At 37.6% G+C, this 22,032-nt stretch overlaps 1 protein-coding gene across 3 annotated transcripts; it reads right to left on the reverse strand.

Moving 5' to 3' along the window:
- Nucleotides 1-535: 535 nt before the first annotated feature.
- Nucleotides 536-20,709, reverse strand: sbno1 (strawberry notch homolog 1 (Drosophila)). Of its 3 annotated transcripts, none has more exons than XM_055052546.1 (33): nucleotides 20,390-20,709; nucleotides 18,222-18,341; nucleotides 18,029-18,127; nucleotides 17,364-17,591; nucleotides 17,132-17,270; nucleotides 16,806-16,906; nucleotides 16,630-16,726; nucleotides 16,061-16,221; nucleotides 15,086-15,219; nucleotides 14,818-14,908; nucleotides 14,572-14,733; nucleotides 14,299-14,434; nucleotides 14,095-14,200; nucleotides 13,833-13,986; nucleotides 11,541-11,723; nucleotides 11,334-11,431; nucleotides 11,093-11,244; nucleotides 10,603-10,806; nucleotides 10,222-10,392; nucleotides 9,966-10,135; nucleotides 9,743-9,874; nucleotides 8,236-8,371; nucleotides 8,032-8,144; nucleotides 7,873-7,944; nucleotides 7,698-7,797; nucleotides 7,505-7,579; nucleotides 7,275-7,421; nucleotides 6,532-6,626; nucleotides 6,368-6,454; nucleotides 4,214-4,351; nucleotides 4,045-4,121; nucleotides 3,740-3,933; nucleotides 536-2,936 (listed from the first exon to the last, which is right to left on the reverse strand). In XM_055052546.1, the coding sequence occupies exons 2-33, from the start codon at nucleotides 18,339-18,341 to the stop codon at nucleotides 2,794-2,796; spliced, it is 4,215 nt and encodes a 1,404-aa protein (XP_054908521.1). In that variant the 5' UTR covers nucleotides 20,390-20,709; the 3' UTR covers nucleotides 536-2,793. The 3 variants fall into 3 exon arrangements, with proteins under 3 accessions (XP_054908521.1, XP_054908518.1, XP_054908520.1); XM_055052543.1 differs by having other exon boundaries at nucleotides 17,364-17,594; XM_055052545.1 differs by lacking the exon at nucleotides 20,390-20,709 and adding an exon at nucleotides 20,086-20,176 and having other exon boundaries at nucleotides 17,364-17,594.
- Between the last annotated feature and the right edge of the window lie 1,323 nt (nucleotides 20,710-22,032).

The following is a 22,032-nucleotide window of genomic DNA, read 5'->3' on the forward strand; positions in this document are numbered from 1 at the left end:
AAACTAAATAAAAAAATAACAGCTAAATTTTACTGGAATTCATAAAGAAGCTTGAGTGATTTAAGCTTTGGCTTTTATTGTTCTCTATTAATTTGAATTAATGTGACATTCTGAGGTAAGACTAATTTACTGGTTCTAGAGTGAATATTAAGATTTTAACTGAATGCAGCCATTCTGCCACTTTGTGACCTTTTGTTTATGTTGTCTAGATTAAGCATTAAAATAATCAAATATGTAATCTAGGGCAGCAAATGTTCACAAAAATTCAACATGTATCAAGGTTATTTAAGGCTACTCAATGAATTTGTGTGATTTAATCTCCTCGCTAAATGCCAGCATACAGTAGAATTTTATTAAAATACATTGAAATTCCCGACAAAACATAAAACAAAACCCAGAGTTTGAATACTTTCAGAGAACATTCAAACAAATGACAATATAAAAGCTAATTTGTTGGGATCATTAGTAATTCCTAGATTTTTATTCGATGAGCTAAATCTAGTGGTAGCATTGGAAAAAAAGAAATGAAACAAGATAGAAGTATACCAAGCTTTTATTGAAGATGCATGTACACGCAATGTTGAAATTTTGTATGTCAGTAGTGCAACTCGTGCAATGAATAGGAAGAAAAAAAAGTTCAAAGGGTTTTAACGTTGGAACGATCTAGTAGCATTCAAACAAACAAATTACTCGGCCTCTTATATACATACATACATACATACACACACACAACACCCCAGGAATCAAAACATGAGGTGCTGGCTTACAAGGTGCACATTCAAGTTTAAACACAGAAGCAGTACCTTCCCCGGGTGTCCAAAGAGATGTGCTGCATGAAGATTTTCAAATTGTACAAATAATACAAAGCGTTTTCCGAACGCGTCGTCAGTCAGGAGAGGAGGCAGACTTAGTGAATGGAGCTGTGTCTGATCCAGAGGGTCAGGATGCATTCCTCCATTTAAAAAAACAAAAATACATCCTGGCTTTTTATTCTTCAGTTTCAGTAAAGCTCATGCACCCAGACGGTGTGTTCTGTCCCGTTTAGTGCAGATGATGTGGAATATAATACAGAACCCGAAAGGCTCACATGAGGCGCGAGTCCACAGAAACGGGATTAGATGTGAACCGGACTCGAGGGATGGGTTTGGGAAGCAGAGAGATGGTGGGGAAATATGCGCAACGAAAAGAGAAGCTTCAGATATTATGACACTATGATAGGGCCACCATAGATGGGGAAAAAAAAGAAGTACATATCTGCACAAAGAAAAGAAGAAAGAAAATTTGACTTGAAACTCAAATTGAAGGATTTTCTAAACAGAAAAATTCCGAAAATCTGTAATTTTCTCAAAAATGTTAAGATTTTCAGAAATTTTGTATATGAAACAAGCCCCCAGTCTTTTCATGGAAATGCATTTCTTTTTCTCCCTCTATAATAGTCCCAATATGGCGTCATAAAATCTAGCAACAGATCACTGAGAAGCGGTAAATAAAAGATCTGGTCAGGCATTTCACATACACTTCAATTTTAGAACAGATAAACCCCTGAGCTGTTTATTTGTAAAAAGCAAAACGATGTTTGTAATCTCTGCGTCTTTTCGTATTTTTAAGCATCTCTTGGCTGAGTATTGTTTAGTTATCTCCTCACCTTTACGTCAAAGAGCCTAGCAAAATATTTGGAATAGCAAATAAAGCGACATAAATGACATTTAATAACTGATTAGCGGTAGTGTACTAATGGATGGTAAGTAACTAATTTGTCAAAGAATAGAAACTGCTTTCTGGGACCCAGATATTATGTTTTAATAAATGAACTGCAATATTTAAAACAAAAAAAATGCAGGGGAAGAAATGCCTTATGAAAATGTTACATGTATACCACTTAACAGTAAATGACATATATAGATCTCAAAACCATTTATTTCACTTCTTCATTCTGCTTACAAAATGAAGAATGAAACTAAGACACTGAATCCAACCAAAAACTCACTGAACTTCCCGTTTCAGGAACAATTTTCTGGTTTTCTTCCTTTTCTAAAGGAGAAAAAAAAACTAACATGAGGTTCATGTATATACTAACGCTCTCCTTCCTAGTGCAGTATGGATGTGTTTGACAGCTGACTTTGTTTGACTAAATGTGTTTTTTCTAAGAAAAAGTTATGAATCACCAAGTAAAACAAATCTTCAGAGCTTGCTGAAGTTGTTGAGAAAACAGAAAAACAAATTGGTCTATGTGAAATGCAAGCTGACCCTCACCATAATGTAGTTTTGGTCTTTGTGTGATTGTGAGGATTATAGCAGGAAAGAAATTTGTCCTAAATGAAATGACCTCAATCAAACAGCAAACAATATCCCTCTGCTGCTTTAAGGGGTTTTTGTTAACTATGGCGGCGGTTGAACATCACACGGCTGTAGAAACAAGACCTCTCACTTTCAGAGGTATAGTGGTTTGGTTTCATTTAGCCTGGACCCAGGAAGTTTGGGTATTTTTTGCTGCGCGCCCAATTTGAACAGAACAGACTTTGAGTTTTCGCAGCGTGTCTGGACCGGATCACTAACCTCACTCTGAATATCAGAGTACAACACAACGGCGACGCCGGGTTGGGAGAACGACTGGCCGCCGTTTTACGTCCCGACAGTCGGCACAGCCGGCCTCCGGGCCCTCAGGGGACAATAGTGGAGGATTGAGAGGAGCAGCCCTGAAGCATGCAGCGCACAGAGACACGGCCAGAGCCAGAGGCCTCCTGAGTGGACCATAGGGTCAGGGCAGCGTTTGGGCTCAAACCGCCGCCCTGATTATGTGTTGAGCACATGAGTAAGACTTTGAGGGTGGAGCAGCTGCCTCTTCTGCTGCTCCTGCACAGCCAGCTGCTGGCTCTGGTCTGAGGTCGACAGCTTGTTGATCAACGGAGACACGCAGTTCGCTGGAATGATCAGCCCTAAGAGAGAAGGAGGAATATTACTCATCAAAATAACCGATTAATCACAATTAATCAATTCTTAACATATCCAATGAATCGCAATTGATTCTTAATATAACTGAGGTCAATTAATAGCAATTAATTGCTTATAAAGATATCTGATTCATCTATTATTCAAATGATCAATTAGTTGTTATTAATCAATAATTAAAATTATAATTTAGTAATTTAATAATCTCTAAATGGAATAGACAGACTCTAAAAAAAACACAATTGATTGGAAGAACATATTCAGAGCAGTAATTAAAACAAAACTGTACAAAAATATAAGTTTTGCATTTAAAAAAAATAAACCCTTCCTTGTCTGTAAAAATGTCGAACCCAAAAATCTTCAAGTGGCACTTTCAGCCTCACCTGGTTTGAATTCTGCAGTTATTAATCAATTAAATAATAATATAAGACACTACATCGTATTGTTTTAAGCAGTGAGCTTTTCAAATGTTGATGCTTGCAGTATTTATTTTTTTAAATCAAGCGTGCGCCAGGAGAATGCTCTTATTAAATGTTTATTTTCTTATTTAAAAAAGGAACTGAAGAATTTAATTCTAATATTGCATAAAATAAGGTGATGTGGTTAAGTGTACAAACTGCACAATGCGTCAATTTTTCTTTCATCCGATTAATCGTTTGAATAATTGATCACTAAAATAATCGTTTGTTGCAGCTCTAAAATTTTTGCCGGAATGAAAAACGTGCGTTTCTGGGGAGAAAGCAAATTCTGAGTCTTTCCCATTTGAAGTTGGGAAAGCAGGTCAGCTTACCGACTATCCTCTGACCATCTTCGGTGCGCAGGCGGACAATCTGCACCTTCACGTTGCTTCCGCTGACTGGAGAAAGAACTTCTTCCAGTTCGTTCCACACGCTGAGCACAGAGCCACACAGGACGTAGTACGTCCTGCAGCGCAGCCCGACTTCACACAGCAGACCGACCGAGGCTTTCTTGCAGTTGCCGCGCCTAAAGGCAGATTCAAACAGCAGATTAGGGAAGTCGTTTCTGAACTTGCGAGTTCGAGACACCGCTAGCGTCGCTCATTTGGTACAAGATAAGTGTGTGAAGTGTACACACCAGTACGCATGAGAGCATATTTTTGCTGATGACTGGTACTGGTCAGTCCAGTGCTGCTTGGCATCTTCTGACAGAACCTAACAGAAGAGACAAACATTATTATTATTATTTTTAAAATCAGGATTCATAAAATATTTAATGTTTCCATTATTTCAAACAGAAGCCAAACCTTCTTAAACTTCTTTTTGATGTCAGCGTATGTTTCCAGTTTGACTTGTCTGCCGGTGTTTGGCCTGTACACCAGGAACAGCCTCTTCTTAGTGTTCACTTCCTTCACCAGGATGGCTGTTTTCCTGTTATTCCTCATCTGAAATTCAATCATGCACAGAAAATGAAGGAAATAATGGAATCCTGGCTTAGCAATATCATCCACAAATACGGCGAGAAAAAAAAAGGCACAATCTTTGGGAGAAAATCTGGATCACGTTATCAATGGAGTTGAGTATAATTGTTTTTTTTAGTCATACCACACTGTTGCTATGAATCTTATTCACCCAGTTGCCTTAACAAAGAGCTATAACAGACTTGAGGTTGGGTGCCTTGCCCAAGGGCACAATGCCATTAATTAAGATGGCTGCAAACTAACTCAACCAGTCGATTTCATGTTGACTGATCTTCCAACCGAGCCACAGCTGAAGTAAATGTGTGAAAAGTACAACAAAAGAGAACAATAAATGTGTAAAGCACGCAAGAAAAAACCAAAAAGAATCCCTCAGTAAAGTTGAAGTGACTCCAAAAAATGTCTTAATAAAAACATAATTTTAAACTAGACAATGCTGATGTTTCTTATTTATTTACCTAAAAAGTCCATAAAACCAACTTCTAAATTTGAGCACAAGGATAAAAATGTTTGAGATTATAAATGAAAAATGGTCAAAAGTTATGAAAAACTCCAGTGGTCCTGCAATATTTTAAAAGCTCAAGAGCTGAATCTAAGCAAATCAATTTATTCTTCATAACAAAAAAATAACAAAAAAACAACCCTAATTGGATTCACAATACAAGTAATAAAAAACAAAACAAAAAGAAAAACATTTAATTTTCTTTCATCATTCTCTATGTAAATTCTCATTTACGGTATTATTTACTCTCATTTCAGGGACTGTTAACACAGATTGTCCATTTACCAAACACACTGTTGCTGCTGAGTGAGGTACAGTGTTAGTGTAGCGTAATAACATCACACTGCTACATTAGCTCTTCTCTGTCAGTTTGCTCTGCCCCTCCTGCTGATCTCAAAGTGTGTGTGTGACGCTGAAAAGCTGCTATGGTTTAGTCGAAAGGTTCCTTTTATTTATGTTCCGTACACCTCGTTCAAAACCAAAGACAGAAATATAAGTAGACGGCTAAGAGAGGGGAACTTTACGACAGACGGTTGGTTAAATGACAGTCTAGATGGAGTTTAAAAGTTAGAAAACATTAAAATAAGAAGCGAGTGGAAGAGGACAGGAAAATAACAGTCAGCAAAAGTATATATAGAATGCTGATGTAAAAAAAAATTGACTTTTTTTATTAGTGCTTTTTCTTCGCTGAAAATAGATTACAAGTAACCCTTCACTTTAAACAAACAGCGCCTTTCCTATTCTCTGTCAGCTATAAAAGCTCAGCTACTAAGATGCAGAATGAGCGTGGATCTGTTGCATTTAAATTATTCGATCACACCAAATACAGCATCAAAGAAGTCCTTTGCAATTGCAATGCAACACACAGATGCTGCACTTAGCAGTTGTGATTCCGTATATTGTGTGATAACTTTTGGCTCAAGAAAATATGAGTACACAACATAATCATCCTCCAGGAACAAAAAGAAATAAACTGCAAAACAGCTGAAACACTAAGTTCCTTTCATCAAGATTAAAACCCCACCAGTTCTGAGCTGCAGTGGAACCATAATAAATAAAGCACCTACCAATATTTTGAGGTGTATTGATGATGGCACTCATAATGTAATGGTTGTTCCTGGTTTTCTCAATTGTTCCCTGTATGTCTTTTATGACTTTTATGTTTTTGTGATGTACAGCACTTTGAACTGATTGATAAAACAGGTGGAGTAAGCATGGTGGAATCTTCAAAACCTTGACAAATTCGAGATAAACTACATATTTTAACAATGCAATGTAGACTTTTAAATATTTTTGTAATTTTTAAAACATCTACAGTGAAAAGAATTAGAAAAATTTGATGTGTCCCAAATGCAGTCAAAATAGTTTGATAGTACAGAAAAACTTATTTTCAAGTCTTCCCTTTGAAACTTCTCATACAAGATGATTCACATTTTTTGGTATTGTTTTGTAAACTAAGAACCGGTCTCATCATTTTCTACCTGGACATAGAAGCCATCGTCTGGGCCGTTCTGCTCTGCCCAGGCGTGTGTCGCTTCTTCCCAAGACATTCCTCTTTCCACGCCGACCTGTGAGGTGAAACATGAACGTCAGCTAACATTTCATCTCTGTGATTCGATTTTTATACCATAGTTACAGGACTTACAGTGTAGAGTTCTACGTGTCCTGATGTAGTGTAGCCTGGCGTCAGAAACTTTCGACAGTCCACCTTCTTCACCTTCTCGTCACCCGAGCCGAGATCTAAACGTACGCCAGGAGAGAATGTTCGAGATCAAATGCGGCGTGATCGTCCAGAGAAAACACACTCTACAAATGTGAGTACAAATCCTCCGATTTGACATTTCTCATGCACTTTCTTGGGTTTGAACTTGGAGCAGACTCATCCTAGTTTGAGATGGATCTGGATTAGATGTTCTCATTTTAGAACATTTTTTAAAGTTGTTCTTTTTGTTAATTCACCTAGAAAAATAATACTAACCTGTTGATAGTGTTATTTAATTTGAAAATTTTTTTCTTCTTTGTTCCAATATTAAACAAAGCTGATAAACGCACACAGTAGGAGTAGGATTGGGGCATTTATCATATTGTTTCTCATTTACCGCAATTATTTTCTTAAGAACTAAGAATCATGCTTATTTATGTGACTGGTGTTCTTAAGAACCAAATAACAAATGGAAATGTTTTTCAAAAGCATCGCTTCCTTTAGTGTACAACATACAGTTATCTAAAGAAAATAAATGAAAAAGATAGAATAAATAGTTCTTACTACATGTATTGTTATGGCAATAAATAAAAATATCATAATACACCTTAAATTCCGTCCCACAGTAGCATAGGGAACAAACTAGGTTGCCGCTACCAGGTTTATGAAGCCCTATGACCACTTACCCAGAATGCCCATGTCATATCGTCCATTCTTCTTGGCTTCCTGGATCACTGCTGCCAGAGTGTCAGAGAAATACTGGAACAAGGCATTTTGCTGCTGGACCTCCATGCCCAATATCCGGTTCAGGAATTTCCCTATGTTGTTGTAGTCTGCAATGGAAAGTGTTCGCTTTCATTTTGCTCTTATTTTTGTTGTTTTGGATGAGGGATTCATTTACAATTTCAAAAATCACCTTTGTCCAGTGTTAGCACTCCAGATCTGTCCTCCACATTTATGAGACCCACGCCAATCAGCCCACTCTGAATCTCTACAGAACAGAGATGATATTATTTTTATTATTCAGTGAACGAAAGTGGGGGCGAAAGAAAACTAATGGTTTTTAAAGCGTGACATAAAAAAAAAAAAATTCAACTTGCAACTTGTACCTCTGAAGAAATCCCCTTTGAAGTCTGAGGGAGGAGGCACCAGCGGAGCGTCGAGCTTCACTATCGACTTCATCACAATTTCCAGAGCGTTTCTGCCGTACTGCAGCGAAAACATGACAAGTCAGAGCGGCTTAGACAAAGCCCGAAACTCCTCCTCTTAAAACACCGGCAGTACCTTGTTGTCAAAGTTGAACCTGCTCAGATCTCTAGTTTCCGTCGCCCGTCGGTCTCCGTGAGTGAGAGCCCCCTAACACAAAGATCAAGACGTGTTGATTTTTACTTGCATATATTTTAACCACATTTATACAAGTTGTAAACATATGAATGCGCTTACCAGGCTTTCCAGTCTTTTGGCAACAATGGATGCAAATCTTTGCTCTCCTGCCAGTTCTGATATAAGAAAGACGTACTCTGGAGCTGTGACCTGGTTTGATCTGTGTGTTCGCCCTGCAGTAGAAAAACCACTTCAGTGAATGTTCTGTATACAACAGAACAATCAGATATTGCAGGTAAAAGAAAGGTTGAAATATGTAATCACCAAACTGCTGTATGGCTCTGTCTGCGCTCCACGGCAGCTCCAGGGTCATGTGGACTCTCCTCCTCTGGTTCTTCACGCGCCGATCGGCCTGCAGGGAAATGCCAGAGCTGGCCGCTTCCGAGATGATGGCTATGTTCTGGTGGACAACAAAATGGCCGACATGTTACTTAAAAGACAAAAAAAAAAAAAAAAAGACTTTTTGTGTAGTTTCTGCAAAATGTGACTAAAACACCAGATAGTGAAGTGGAAATGTTTTACATGAACTTCAAATAATGTCTTGAACTCATTTTCCCAAATGACACGATGTTCTTCCAGTTGAAACTTGTTTTTGTAACGTTGTGCGTTGAAGTCATTTGCAACTTTGTGTCGTCTTGTGAATTATGCACTTCTGTCAAGGTGTAAAAATGTTTTCCATCTGTCACCAGAACCAATGTGGAACAACTTAATGATTTTGGCCCTCATCACAAAAATCTGAAAAAACTAGAGCAGTGGTATTCATCTCATAATTTACTGAAGAATCTGGGTAATTATTAATCTCAAAAACTGTATTAATATTGATAGAAGATAAGTTCATAGGAGCTGACATTCAACTGAGCTGGATGAACAAATCTGACCATTTGGAACGTAATACTTCAGACCCATTGCTATTGAAACATAGCGCTGATATTGTTCTTTTCATAAATTCATCTGGTAAAAATGGAAACTCATTTTATTGTCCTGTTCTAATATATAACACAGAACAGGAGAGAACTAAGTTTGACCCAAGGTAGCGGATCAGAGTCCTGTCCTCTACATTTGTAAATGATCAGTCCACGTAACAAAGAGATTTAATCCAAAAAAAAAAAAAAAAAACGTCTGGAGAGTGTTTGAATTAATGTCAAAAAATCTCATAAGTGGAAATTATTCAGTTATTGAGACCGCTGGTGTGCTTTCATCAGCCTTTTGAAAATGAATAATGCTCTCTTGCGAAAGTGTATTCCTGTGAAAAGAAGATCCATAACATTTATATTCAAGTACATGTGATAAATATCCATTTGGGAGTTGCTATGTGGAAAAAAGGTAGTAGGATTAAAATTAATTAAGATTATTTCATCCAGAAACATCTGGTTATCTGTTGCTCATTTAAAGACTTTTTTTCTAAATAGTATAGCAATCAAGAATCGTTTGGAACCAGAATCAAAATGGGGAATGGGAAATGGAATCGGTCAAATTCAAACGATTCGCAACGCAAATGTCTAAAACAGATGATCCTTCCTAAGAAACAGCTTCAGCTGAAGTGTGAGACATTTCCTTGAACAAAGAAAAGTTTACATCAATGCACATTACAATGCTCAAATGAAGCTGCAGCTTTAAGAGGAACAAAAAAAAAAAAAAGAATCCTTGAAGTGTTTGAGCGTAAATATTGAGCAAATAGAATCTTTTGTTTGACAATAATATGAGCAGACAAGCTAAACTACAGATGTGTTTAAGGCCACATCACAAGGTTCCAGAATGATGACTGCCTTACCTTTTCTCCATCCATGAACCTCTGTTTCTCAGTCAGGTTGAGGATTTCTACAGGGACGTCCAGCTCAGAGCGGGACTCGTAGGTGATGCTGCCGTCATCGTTACTGACCACACGACCTTTACGACCGGTCATCTGAAGCGGAGAACAATTATGTCGCTTTAAGAAACACGGCTCAGTTAAAACAGCAGAACCAAAGCAGTGTGTGGCTCTAAAAGGCCGTCACCTCTGCCACGTTTTCCGGCCCTCCCAGCTCATCGATCAGCTCGTCCAGGGTGTTGGGAGGCAGATCTTCTGCCAACCCCTCCAGTTGTTCCAGCAGCTGTTTCTTCATTTTCTGGGCAAGTTCCACCGAGTCCTGACTCGTTAGGCAGCTTTCCTGGCTCTCTGTCTTAACTTGAAACAAATTGAGGAAAACGTTTATTTCCAGAAGACTTTATCGCAGGATTAAGAGTTTGCTGGATACAAGGCAACATGCTCACCGGTAGCAGGAGTGAGGGGGGCGTTCACCGAGGCGGTAAAACCGGGCCTGGTGGAGCCCAGCCCCGAGGCTAACAAGGCACTTTGAATTGAGTCTGGATCAATGCTTTTCCTCCTTTTCTTCTTCTTCTCCTTCTTCCCTTTCTTTGGCTCCTTTCTGATTAACCAAGGATCTGAATAAATGGAGTGGCAGACACAGTTCAACTCAATGTTTCATCAACTCAAATGTAAGACTTCTTAAGGCCGTTATGAAAGGAATTTAAGACCTGTCTCACAACAAATGTAAAAAAATCATAAATCAATTGTATGGCCTGACAGAAGAAGTAAGCCAATGCCAAAGAATATCATAGTATAGATTTTCTTAAAACTCATCCTGAACTCACCGTCCTCCTCGTCTTCGTCGGACTCGTCTCTGAATGGATTGAAATCGTCGTCTTCGTCTCCTGAGCTGACAGACTTGAAGCTGTCGTCGCTGTCTTTCCCAGACTCTTTGTCCGATTCCTCGGACTCGCTCTCCTCTGAACTCGTACCAGACAGGCCCCCATGCTTGCGAGGCTTCTTTTTAGGCTGTTTTTTGGCCTCTGAACCTGGAGCGACATTGTATGACAGCCGTGTCAGTTACTTTCTTGCCTGATTGATTATTACTACTGCAATTTATTGTCAATTTGATTGCATTTTTGATATTTTTCTAATATCTACTTTTATCATTCCTGTGCATTTGTTGCATCTATTATGTGTGTGCTGCCATCTTTCTTTCAAAGAGATCACACTGGATATTTATCTGGTTAAATAAAGGTTTTATCATAAAAACAAATCTATAAAAACTAATTCTCATGGATTCTGCTCTGGATTCATTCATTTTATTTGCGTTACCTTTCCTCTTCTTTCCCTTTTGTTCCGGCTGTGCTGCATTCTCGGCAGGAGAGGGAGTTTTTTTTGCAGAGAGGTCGATGCCGAGCAGGCTGTAAAGTTTCTGTCTGTCTGGAGCTGGGAAGTGCTTCTCTATCAGGGACTGCAGCACACCTCTGCAATAATAAAAGAAAATAAAAGTCACGGTATTGAAGCCACAATATTACATTGACATTTTTCTCCGAAAGTTTTCCTTCGTCCTCACTTTGCTGTTGACACAAAGTCATTGAGTTCTCCTCCTCCTTCCTCCAAGGCTTCCAGTGTTCTTGCCTCACCAGTGGACTGCAGACCGATCACCACACACTGCAGAGAAAACAACAGCTCACATGCTTAAACGCAGAGAATAACTATCCATTTTTAATGAAAACCATTGAATTTCTGTCGAGGCTGCATGTTCCCCAAGTGATTTTACCTTTCCGTTCTGAACTTCCTCTCTGGCTAACTGGACCACCCGGCGGACTTTGGAGGCAATGCAGAGATATTTGAAGAACCTCTGATGGGCGGACCAGAACTGACCCCACATGGACTTCTTCATGCGCTGTTCTGCTTCCATGAGGTTGGCAGCCTGTTGGAATTTCTCACGGGCGCTAACCCACTGTGATACACGGAGAGTAGGATTCAGTTTGTACACCTTTGTTTAGATGCAGCAAATTAATGCAAAGTTCTCCAAATTAGAGACTCAAACAATCAGCTTAGTTAATTGTAGAGCAATGGTTTGTTAGACTAAAATTAGTTCCAATCGAAGGGGGCGTTTTTATTTTGGATTTTTGTAATTTGTGGGACAAAAATCCAAACAAATAAGCGTTGCCGGAAAGCAAAGATGCCTTCATAGCTGCCGGAATAGCTAGCTAACCTAAATGGTTAGGTATAAATGTTCCATCCCTGAATGATTGGCACTAGACCATGTGTTTTTTTTAGGATGGGAAGAATTATTTTATTAGGTAGATTGCAAAATAAATTTGGGTTTATGTAAAAAAATAAATTATTGTGTTAAATTTGGAACTCTGTACAAATTTGTATTGTGATCTGAATTATTTACATATTACGTGCACATCACCGCTCCTTTTTCATTGTAATTTTTGTTCATGTAACTTTAGCTATGTTCAGGAAAACCAAATTTAGAAAAAGAAAAGGTAAAAATTAGTTGCAAATTGTAAATGACATCTGCTTAGTCTGTCTTTTATTGTTGTAGTTTGGCCTCCATCCAGTAGATGGGGCCACTATTTGTGTAGGGAGTGGAGCCAGTTGATATAGAAACAAAGGCCCAATCCTCAATGAACACCCTTTCCCCCGTCTGAAGTGTGGATTCAGTCAAATGCACATAAAGATTCAAATGCGTAGGTTTACAAGCGTGCAAAAATGTGAGAATTGGGACAGTGCGCCACTGTATCGTAACTTTGACATCCAAAATGGCGGGACAAGTCACTGTTTAGGCATTTCTGCAGCTAAAAAGTACAACTACGAAAAAAACCAAATATTCTAAATGCACAGTGAAGGCATCTTTGCTTTCCTAAGACTTTGTTGGAGATATTTGGCTGAAATGTGTTTATTATGACTTATTGGATGCAGTAAATTCTATGTAATCACACAAGTTCAGTAGAGTGAAACAAAAATTATTTCAATACTTTACTTTTGAAAACTGATTTTAATGTTGTTGTTGTTGTTTTTGCGACCAACTGCTTTTTCTGTGAACTTTGCCATATTTCCAAGATGACAAAAAAAATACACATTAAAAAGTACTAATATTCAAATTAACACTGTGATTTGACATGACATGATTTTTTTTACTCATAAAACCATTTCTTTAATGCAGCTAAAACTTAGTTACCCATAAAGGGGAGCTAATAAAGATCAAGTTAAGGACAAACATGTAAAAAAAAATAAATAAAAGGGAGAGAAAAAGGCCTGATGCTACATTGTAAAAAATAAAAGACTAAGGGCATTAAAATGTCATTTTTAAAAGAAACTATGAATGTTGTAACTTTATAATCCAAAAATGTTACAAAAAAACGTATTAAAAACTCTGACATCAGTTTTCTTCCCCTCTAGTCAAAGAAAACATTCGTTTAAAAATCATGATGCTAAAGAAGAATAAGAAATGGCTTTCTTTTCCACTCCCACAAAACTTGATATCAATATGGAAATATTATTTCTCCCCCCTGTAATGACTTTCTACTAAAGAAATTCAAAAATATAAATTCCTCTGCGTTTTGTGACAATACACTTTTTTTTCAGTAGCAACTTCAGGAACGTCTTTACAAAAGTGGATATTACACAAGAACTATTCTATCTGAGTTTTAATATAATAAAATTTGGTCTAACAGGGGATGAAGAGTTAAATTGTTATTAACAATTTAATGGAGGTGATTTTACCCCCTAAAAACAAAAGCCCAATCTGGTTACCAATATGGTAATATCGTAACTTAAAATTTTAAATTTGTCTTACATTTGTAACATTTTGTTTTATATGGTATTTGATACAGCTGACAAAATTAAGTTCAAACTTAATTGGGTTTTTTTTTCATTCAACCTATTATGAAAATTTTAGGCCTTTATGATACGGAAATGCAGTCGATCTTCTTGATAGAAGAGAAAATGAACGCTTCTCAATCAGTTGTTAGTCGACTGATTGGATTAATCAACTCTAGATTAACTCATTCCTTGATGACTTGCATCACTCATTCAAATGATTTGTTTTACTTACCAGCCTCACAGACTTGTTGTACATGCTGATGTACTGCTGAGTTAGAGGGACTTCTTCAATCTTGAAAGTCACGCCTGTAAAACTCAGCTGTCTGGCTATGTACATCCCCCTGAGTTTCATGTCCATAGCAACTATTTCCATGGCACCAACGCCTCTGGAAGTAAACAAACAAAGTGCAGGTTTAGGCGTTTAGTTTTCAAATGGAAAACATTTTTAAATAAATGCTACCATAAAAATAAAATAATAATAAATAATATCCTACCTGCGTTCAACTGCTTGGATAAAGTTGCCAAACTCTCTAAACGGCGTTTTATGACCCCATATTCCCAGCCGGTTCATGTAAGCCATGTTTCGTGGCTCAGAGGCTCCTGGATGATGCGTGGAAATGAAAAATAGCGTATTGGTATTTCATTTAAGCAGAAATTCACGAGTTTGGTTGGGAAACCGTTTGATTCTGTTCACTAACCGGTAGCGCTGGCATACACAACCCGAGCTTTGGGAAGTTTGTTCTGCAGCTCCAAAACGGCAAGGCCAGTCTTAGTCGGCTTGGAGGAGCCGATGGGACAAACGTTTTTAGCTTTGTGACATTCATCAAAGACAATCTACAGACAACCTGTTAAAGAAAGTCACACCTTTTCTTTTTTTTAAATGTTGATTTAAATACACCAATTATTCACATGTATAGCCTTATTTTTTAATCGGTACATTCAAATGCAGTAATGAATGTGAGGAAGGATACAACTCCATCAAAGTCTTCCCCACACCAGTGGAGAAGTTGTTGAAATCTGGTCTTGTACTTCCCTCCCGACTGGCTCTCTCCAATCAAGGATGAGTAGGTGGCAAAGATCACCCCTTTCTTCACACTCCCATTGTGTTTGGAGGAGATTTTGCCGTATTTAAACTAAAAATGATAAAATGATAGTCTTTTTTATAAAAGTCAGCATTTCAAATTGCTACTGCTTAGGGTATAAATTTAAAACCCTACCTTGTTTAGTGAATGGACCTGAATATTCTTGGCGCCAATGTCCCTCAAATCCCTCTCAGCGTCATACTTTAAGTCATTAGAGACACTAAACCTAAACAGAACACAATGCATGTTTAGGAAACAAAATACAGAAAATCATTAGGAGTTTGAAAGCAAACTTTTTTTCAAAAAGGGAGTCCATCAAGACAAAATTCAAATCCAATCTAAAACACTTTATTGATCCCCCAAAGGGAAATTAATTAAAATAGAACTCTTGAAGGTTATTTACCAAAGTGATCTCTTTCTGCCCAGAAGGTAGTTTTCATAAATGATCCCTGCGATAGTCCGGCCTTTCCCCACACCAGCTCCGTCTCCAATCAAATAGGCAGCTCGGTCGCAGTTGGGTAGGAATGTCTCATGTTGCTGTAGCACAATTAGAAAACAATTGAGCAAATGAAAAAATTAGGAAGTAGGTATGATTAATATAGTGATTCTTATGAACGATTGTGCAGTTTTATGAACTTGTTACATCTGTGTTGGGCAACTTCTCAGGAAGCGATTGATTATTAGTCACACATGAAATTAGGACTGCAACTAAATCAATTGTTCTGGAGATTAATCAAATGCAAAAACTTGCACATTCTGGGATCTTTCATTGAATTGGGTCGCATGTCTCACATCGATGACATAAAAGTTGAATGAAATGCGACATGACCGCTCTGACTGAAACGCTTTGAAAAGAATCCAATTTAGAAGCACCTGTGGAGGAGGGACAGATTGGAAATTTGAGTCTAAATATCAGAATCGGACTGTCCAGACTGAGGTGAACAAGTCAGGTATAGGTTGCATATGGCGGAGGACAAAAAAAACCCAAATAACATTTGTGTCACATTTGCCTGCTGTGTAAAATGAAAGCTCTCTCCAAAATATGTGCGGTCTAATAGTTGCACAGACATTAGAGAGCTTTAGCTGATTCAATATGCCTCATTGTCTATGGTCCTTACTGTAGTGATAGGACCAGATCTAATCTTTTGAATGTGCTATAGCATTGCTAGTTTCAGAGACAACAACATCAAAAGATCTATAAAATACAGACTGGATCCAACGTCAGGTGTAACAGTCTCAGTAATAAATAGATTGTCTGAGTTTGAGAAATTTAGAATATTGAAGCAGCTGTTGCTTTACAAACCTTTTTTTTAAATCATTTTTATAGGAGACATAAACTCTCTTATATGATCTGGCTGATGTAATGGACCCTTCTTACCTGAGCAGCATATGTGATAGCCTCTAGCTGCAGTGCTGACAAGCAGCCCCGATCAATGACTTCCTCTGGGATGGACAGTCTGTACCAAACATCTGGAGGGCTGACACTGGACAGAGAGCTGGTCTCCACCACAGGATCTGGATGCCTCAGGCCGATCTTTACTGCGTGCACAAGGTCAGAGGGTCGTCAGTTCATGTTTCACAAAAAGTGACTATGAAATAAAATGTACCTTGACCTAAGGTACCTAAGGTCAATTAGGTACCTTGACCTACCTAATTGGTAGGTCAATTAGAAGGTTTAAAATAAGGTTAAAATCTTAGCGAAGGTTAGCGAATTCTATCTAAGATTTGAGAATTATGTCACATCATTTAGATATTTTGTCAAGTTTTTCTGATTAAAATTGCTGAATCGTTCTGCTCATAGAGTTCAGGGTACCTGGATAAAAATGACAAGGCATTTTTTTATTAAATGTTTCAGCTTTGTGGAAAAAGGGACCATCTCATTTTTGTAAGATGAATCCTCACATGAAGGGGAAAGTAAACATGACATTTAACATTTCATATTCTTACATTTCAAAGGCATGTACTCTGCATACGTCTCTGCGTGGCCCAGCTCTTCTTCGTCTTCCTCCTCATGTTCATCTTCTTCCTTTAGGCCTGCAGCTTTCTACACACACACACACACACACACTTTTAAATACAAAAATTACTCTTGCTAAAATATTGAAGCACTTATTAAAACTTACCAGAGTATTTGAAAAGTTTTGCATTTTAATGTCATCTTTGATCCATATCCTGGTAGTATCTTTGCCAAACACTTCTTTCTTGATTCCATTGTTTGTATCACCTGAAACACACAGAAAATACCTGAATATTACAACTGGATCAGTGAGTTATGGTTTAACTTATTTAATGATTCCTGTCATTTATTATATGCCTTGAAATATTTCTCTAAAATTATAAATTTTAGAGAAAGTATTGTCAACTTTTAACAATAAAAATTTCAATTTAAGACTCAAAAATTGTAACTTAAACCCAGAGACCACCCCTGACCCCCATTCAAACGGATTACCTGTGCCTGTTGCTGTAGCTGTTGCCACAGGTGGAGCAATGTCAGGTGGAGGTTTAAGTTTCATCAGCTCCATCAGACTGTTGCCCTTTAAAATAGTGGTTTTCACTTTGTTGGGCCGAAGGAGGTCTTTCAGCTGAATCTGCTTGGACACAAAAACAAAGAAACTTTATGAGCAACTTATTCCAAAACGAAAATAGACACTGAAAACAAAGGCAGCATGTTGAATACACACCTGATCTTTGTTAGAAGGCACTAGCGTGGACACTGAAGGAGGAACACTTGAGGGTGGGGGGGTTGCTGAAGCACGCAGTCCTGAACTGGCGACATGGACCACCTTGGTGACTGTTATGGTATGTTTGATTGGGTTGGTGACTGACTGCTTGGTGGCAGCGGCCCCTAGTGACGGCAACTGATTCAGTTGATTTAAGACAAACGTGGTTGTTGATGGCTGAGGTTTATGCTGCTTGGAAACAAAAAAAGCAGAGAATTATTTTTTGTGTGTGATTTGGCTACCACAGAACTTTGGAATAAACAGCCGAGGAGTTTACAAAATAAAAAAAAAAACTACGCAAAACCAGCACAAAAAATATTGTAAAGTGGAAAACAGCAATGTGGTGTTCAAGTCACAGAAACCTTTTGTCAAACAAAATGTCTATGTAGTTTATGAAGCAACAGTATGCACTGTATGTATGCACCAATCAATAGATGGATAAAAAGCAAAACAGAAAAATATTGTCATAATCATAACAAAACAATCACTGTATATTTACAGCATTATTTACTTGATATCTGTAATTTTCGAAAGGAAAACTCTGGTAACTACTGCTGTCAAGAGTTTTCCTGTAAAAACACTTTTTTTTTTCCTACAGTGAGAATTAAATGAGGAACTCTGCTTACTCTGATTGTAACAAGTGGGACTGCAGTTTGAGGCTCAGATCGAACAACTTCCGCAGATTCTACTCCCACACCAACATCCAGAGCACTGATGGAAATGGACTGAAAGCAGATCAGAGGTTAGAACTGCCGTTCACACTGTGGAAATACCAAGAAACCGGCGTCTTGTTTGATGATAAACTGAGGGTCATCTCACTTGCTGGGCTGTAGAAGGCTGCGTAACATCCTGAGAATCCACATCTAAGAGCCCGAGATCATTTGGGCAAATTCCACTCTCACTTAAAGCAGCAAGAAGCAAATCCTGTCCAGGATCCATCTGCAAATTAAAGTAGGACATTAAACCAACTCTGACTTTTCCATTGTTTAGAATAGAAACAAAAAATAACAACAGAAAATCAATAGAACTGAAAAATGTAACGTTTCCAATGATTGATCAGAAATATATAACAAATGCACAAAATCTGTTATATATTTCTGAATTCACCAAATTTCCCTTGACTGGCTCCGTTAGCCACTACAGGTCAAACTCTGAAAAATTATGCAACATGTCAGTTTTCAGTATATGAACACAACAAGAAAGTAAATATCTAATGCACTTTGAGTTTAGTAAAAATCAAGAGGAAGGTCAAAGACATGAGGTGTGATTCATTAGTGGGAACAAACTACTAGATTTAAACGACAACCAGCAAAGAACCTGCAGGACATTATTTCATAAAAAAAACCCTGTAATATTGCCAACAATCAATGTTAAAAACATAGACTAAGTCGGTGGAATATAATCTTCCACAGTGATTGTAACACTGTCAGCATTTATTATAATGCACCTTGCAGAATCCTAAAGCATTGAGTTCACTTTTACTGTAAAACATATGTTCAAAATAAACAAAAACTAACCCTCTAATATCCTCAACATTAGTAATGGAATCAAATTAGCATAAAATAAAAACTCAAATGTAATAATTAAATGTGCATCATTTATGGAAAAATTAAATAATTGACTAATTGAATATAGTAAAACGAGTGCATTGTATGATCTTTAATCATAAAATATTTTTGAATGATTTATAGTGAGCACCACAAGTGTAACATGCAGTGCCAAACAGGCAATAAATTAAATACAGAGTTATAATTATATCCAGACATAGGGCTAAAATGCATTTAAAACACATGGGTTAAAGCTGTGATGCCCAATTAATTACATGTGTATTTACAGTGTGTAAGACTAAAAACATGACTGTCTTAAAGGAACCAGATCTCGTGTTGAAACAAAAATGAAGTGTTTAAAATGAGAACGCAGCAGGATAGTGAACATGTTCTGATCGAGAGACAGTAAAGATATTTATAATCACAGTAATGTCTCAATGGTCTGAGCCACGAGTTGTTTCAAAGTGACCCAAAATAAGACACGTGTTTGCAATGCCCTGCCTACAACTTCCTGCACTCACCGACACAACGCAGAATCTCCTTAACGCCTATCTTGCATGTACACTGCCGTACTGCAGTTTAAAAACGATATATTCATATACTATGGGGACTAGTGATCCGTTTTAAGGACAAAACTTAACATACTTTCGTGAACATTTCCCTTTCACTTTTGAATTACCAGCTAAACTGGCCTGGGGAGAGCAGGGTGACTTAGCTTTCCTTTGCTAGCTTGCTTTCTATCCAGAAGCTAAATAAACATCCTCGATGCACTCATTCATTTTCACGTCGATAAAACAGGCAACAGGGGGTCTAAGTACCTGCCAGTAAATCAAGCGTGCATGATGCTTGGCATTGCGCGGCTAAATGTTGACAGAAATCACACAATTACAGCTAAATGTTACTGACAGTGACCACCGATACAGCTTCACGTGTTAGAAACCATTTATTCCCCCGTTTATCACTATATATTTAATCATTAGCAAACATTAGCATACTTGATGCAGGCGTACGTTGTAACAGAACAGCTCCTAAAGTTTACAGGTTGCTCGTTAAAGCGGCGCCGCTTAAGTTAATCAGTTGTTGATAAATGACGTTAGCAAAAATGAACAGGCAGACTGTTAAAAAGATAAACTCACTCAGCGGCCAGCCTTGTCCTTCCTAACCTGCTTCAGGAAAGCTAAGTCTGGAGGCTAAAGCAGCGAGCCGACGGCCCCTGTTGTTCTAGCGTTATTAACGGTTCTCGCACGCGCACTGTGCCTCTGTTAATGTCGCTTGCTAACGTTAGCAACCAGGATACAGAGACTAAAAGCCTGGAAACAAACCATGGTTAATCACTTGAATGTAAAAATGTGACAACAACTAAGACTTTGTTTTAGATTAACTTTGTTTTTCATTAAGACTGTGAAAAAACAGCAATTTCTCACGCTAAGACACACTTACGTTACTTTAATACGGGAGCTGCGGCTCACGGTCGGCAGCTCTCTGCAGCTCGGGCGCTTGTTTGTCCTCTCTGCTCGAGCTCACGCCATCTTTTTATCAAACGCACCGTCGCATGCTGGTCACGTGACGTGCAGGCCCACGGCTGCTGTTTTCAGGGCAAAAGTGCTCGACGGAGGCCGTTGAAAACCGGTGTTAGAGCGGCCGCGGGGCGTCCCTCGACGACAACACACCCATAAAAGCATGAAACGTCGCATATCTGAAACAGTGAAACAAACGAAAAACATAGCAGAGTCAGCGAGCTAATACCACATCACGTGACCCTGACAGGTCCCGATAGGAAGTGACGACGGTGGATGCTTCTTCTTCGTTCTCTTCCTTTTTTTTCTCTTTGTATTTGTATTTGAACTTCTCTCTTTTATTTACTTCAGGGCAGCTTTTAATAAAAAAAACTGTAAAGCTGCCCTGAAGTAAATAAAAAGAGAGAAGTTATATATATATATATATATATTATATATATATATATATATATATATATATATATATATATATATATATATATTCAACCTATCTTATAAATAAGATAGGTTGAAAATATAGTTCATATATGTAATGAATGACTGACTGAGTTCAAAGTTCATCAGTCAGTGTCATGTTTATAGTGACTTAATGAGTGAGAGATTTCCCCTTCTACATTTAAGTTTTCAAAATGTGATGGTTAACTCTGTGGAGTGTTTTTTTCTCTAGCACAGGGGGAAAAGGTCAAATTGCATTTTGTGCCCTTTGCCCCCCAAACCCTGAGTTTGGAAAAAAGGTGTGGCGAGTTTTCCCACTGACTTCAAAACAAAATTAACATATTTTACATTGATTAAATTGCTATTATTGTACTGATTTGTACTGATAATGAACCTCCAGTCATGACTGAGGAATATACACATACACATGCTAAATGTAATATAAAAATTAAAGAAAAACATCAATCTTAAAAGATTTACAATCATATTATTTGTGTTATACTAGTAAATTCCCAACATATTGTACCACACAGTGTAGAATATGTGAAATAAATTGTTTAATTAAACAAGGAAATAGTTTTGCAATCTTAGAAAGCGCTGAGTGCTGTAACTTTATTTGCCCGTAGGGGGTGCTAACGTGCAGACCTCAGATTTCCCAAGTTTATTTAACAGGTTTTCACATTTAAGTATCATACACAAAACATTCAAATGCATTTTAGTCAAGTTCCACTTATTAACTCAACATTTATTAAAAGAAATCTTACAGTATTTCTTAGAATTCAGACATAATCTCATCATAATGTGAACTGTCTTAAATGCCAGTTTTATTTCGGAGATCAAAGTCCGAATTCATTTTCTTTCTCCAATTGACACTAATCATTTTCCATAATACCTGGTGTGGTTGTGTGAATTCATATTTTTATTGTACCTACGCAGTGATTATGATACAGTACTAAATACGTAACATTCCTCACATTGTTTCATTTAACTTTTAATTTGTGTTTTTGTATTCATTTTACTTTTCCGAGGAACATACATTTTTATTTCCTTTAGTTTATAGTTGAATGAAAAAAGAAAAAAAATGTTATAAAAACATTTTTGCATGCTTAAAACAATAGAAATTGCAAAAAC

Source organism: Poeciliopsis prolifica, unplaced genomic scaffold, assembly GCF_027474105.1.
Source record: "Poeciliopsis prolifica strain line A6 unplaced genomic scaffold, Auburn_PproV2 SCAFFOLD035, whole genome shotgun sequence".
Classification (NCBI taxonomy): domain Eukaryota; kingdom Metazoa; phylum Chordata; class Actinopteri; order Cyprinodontiformes; family Poeciliidae; genus Poeciliopsis; species Poeciliopsis prolifica.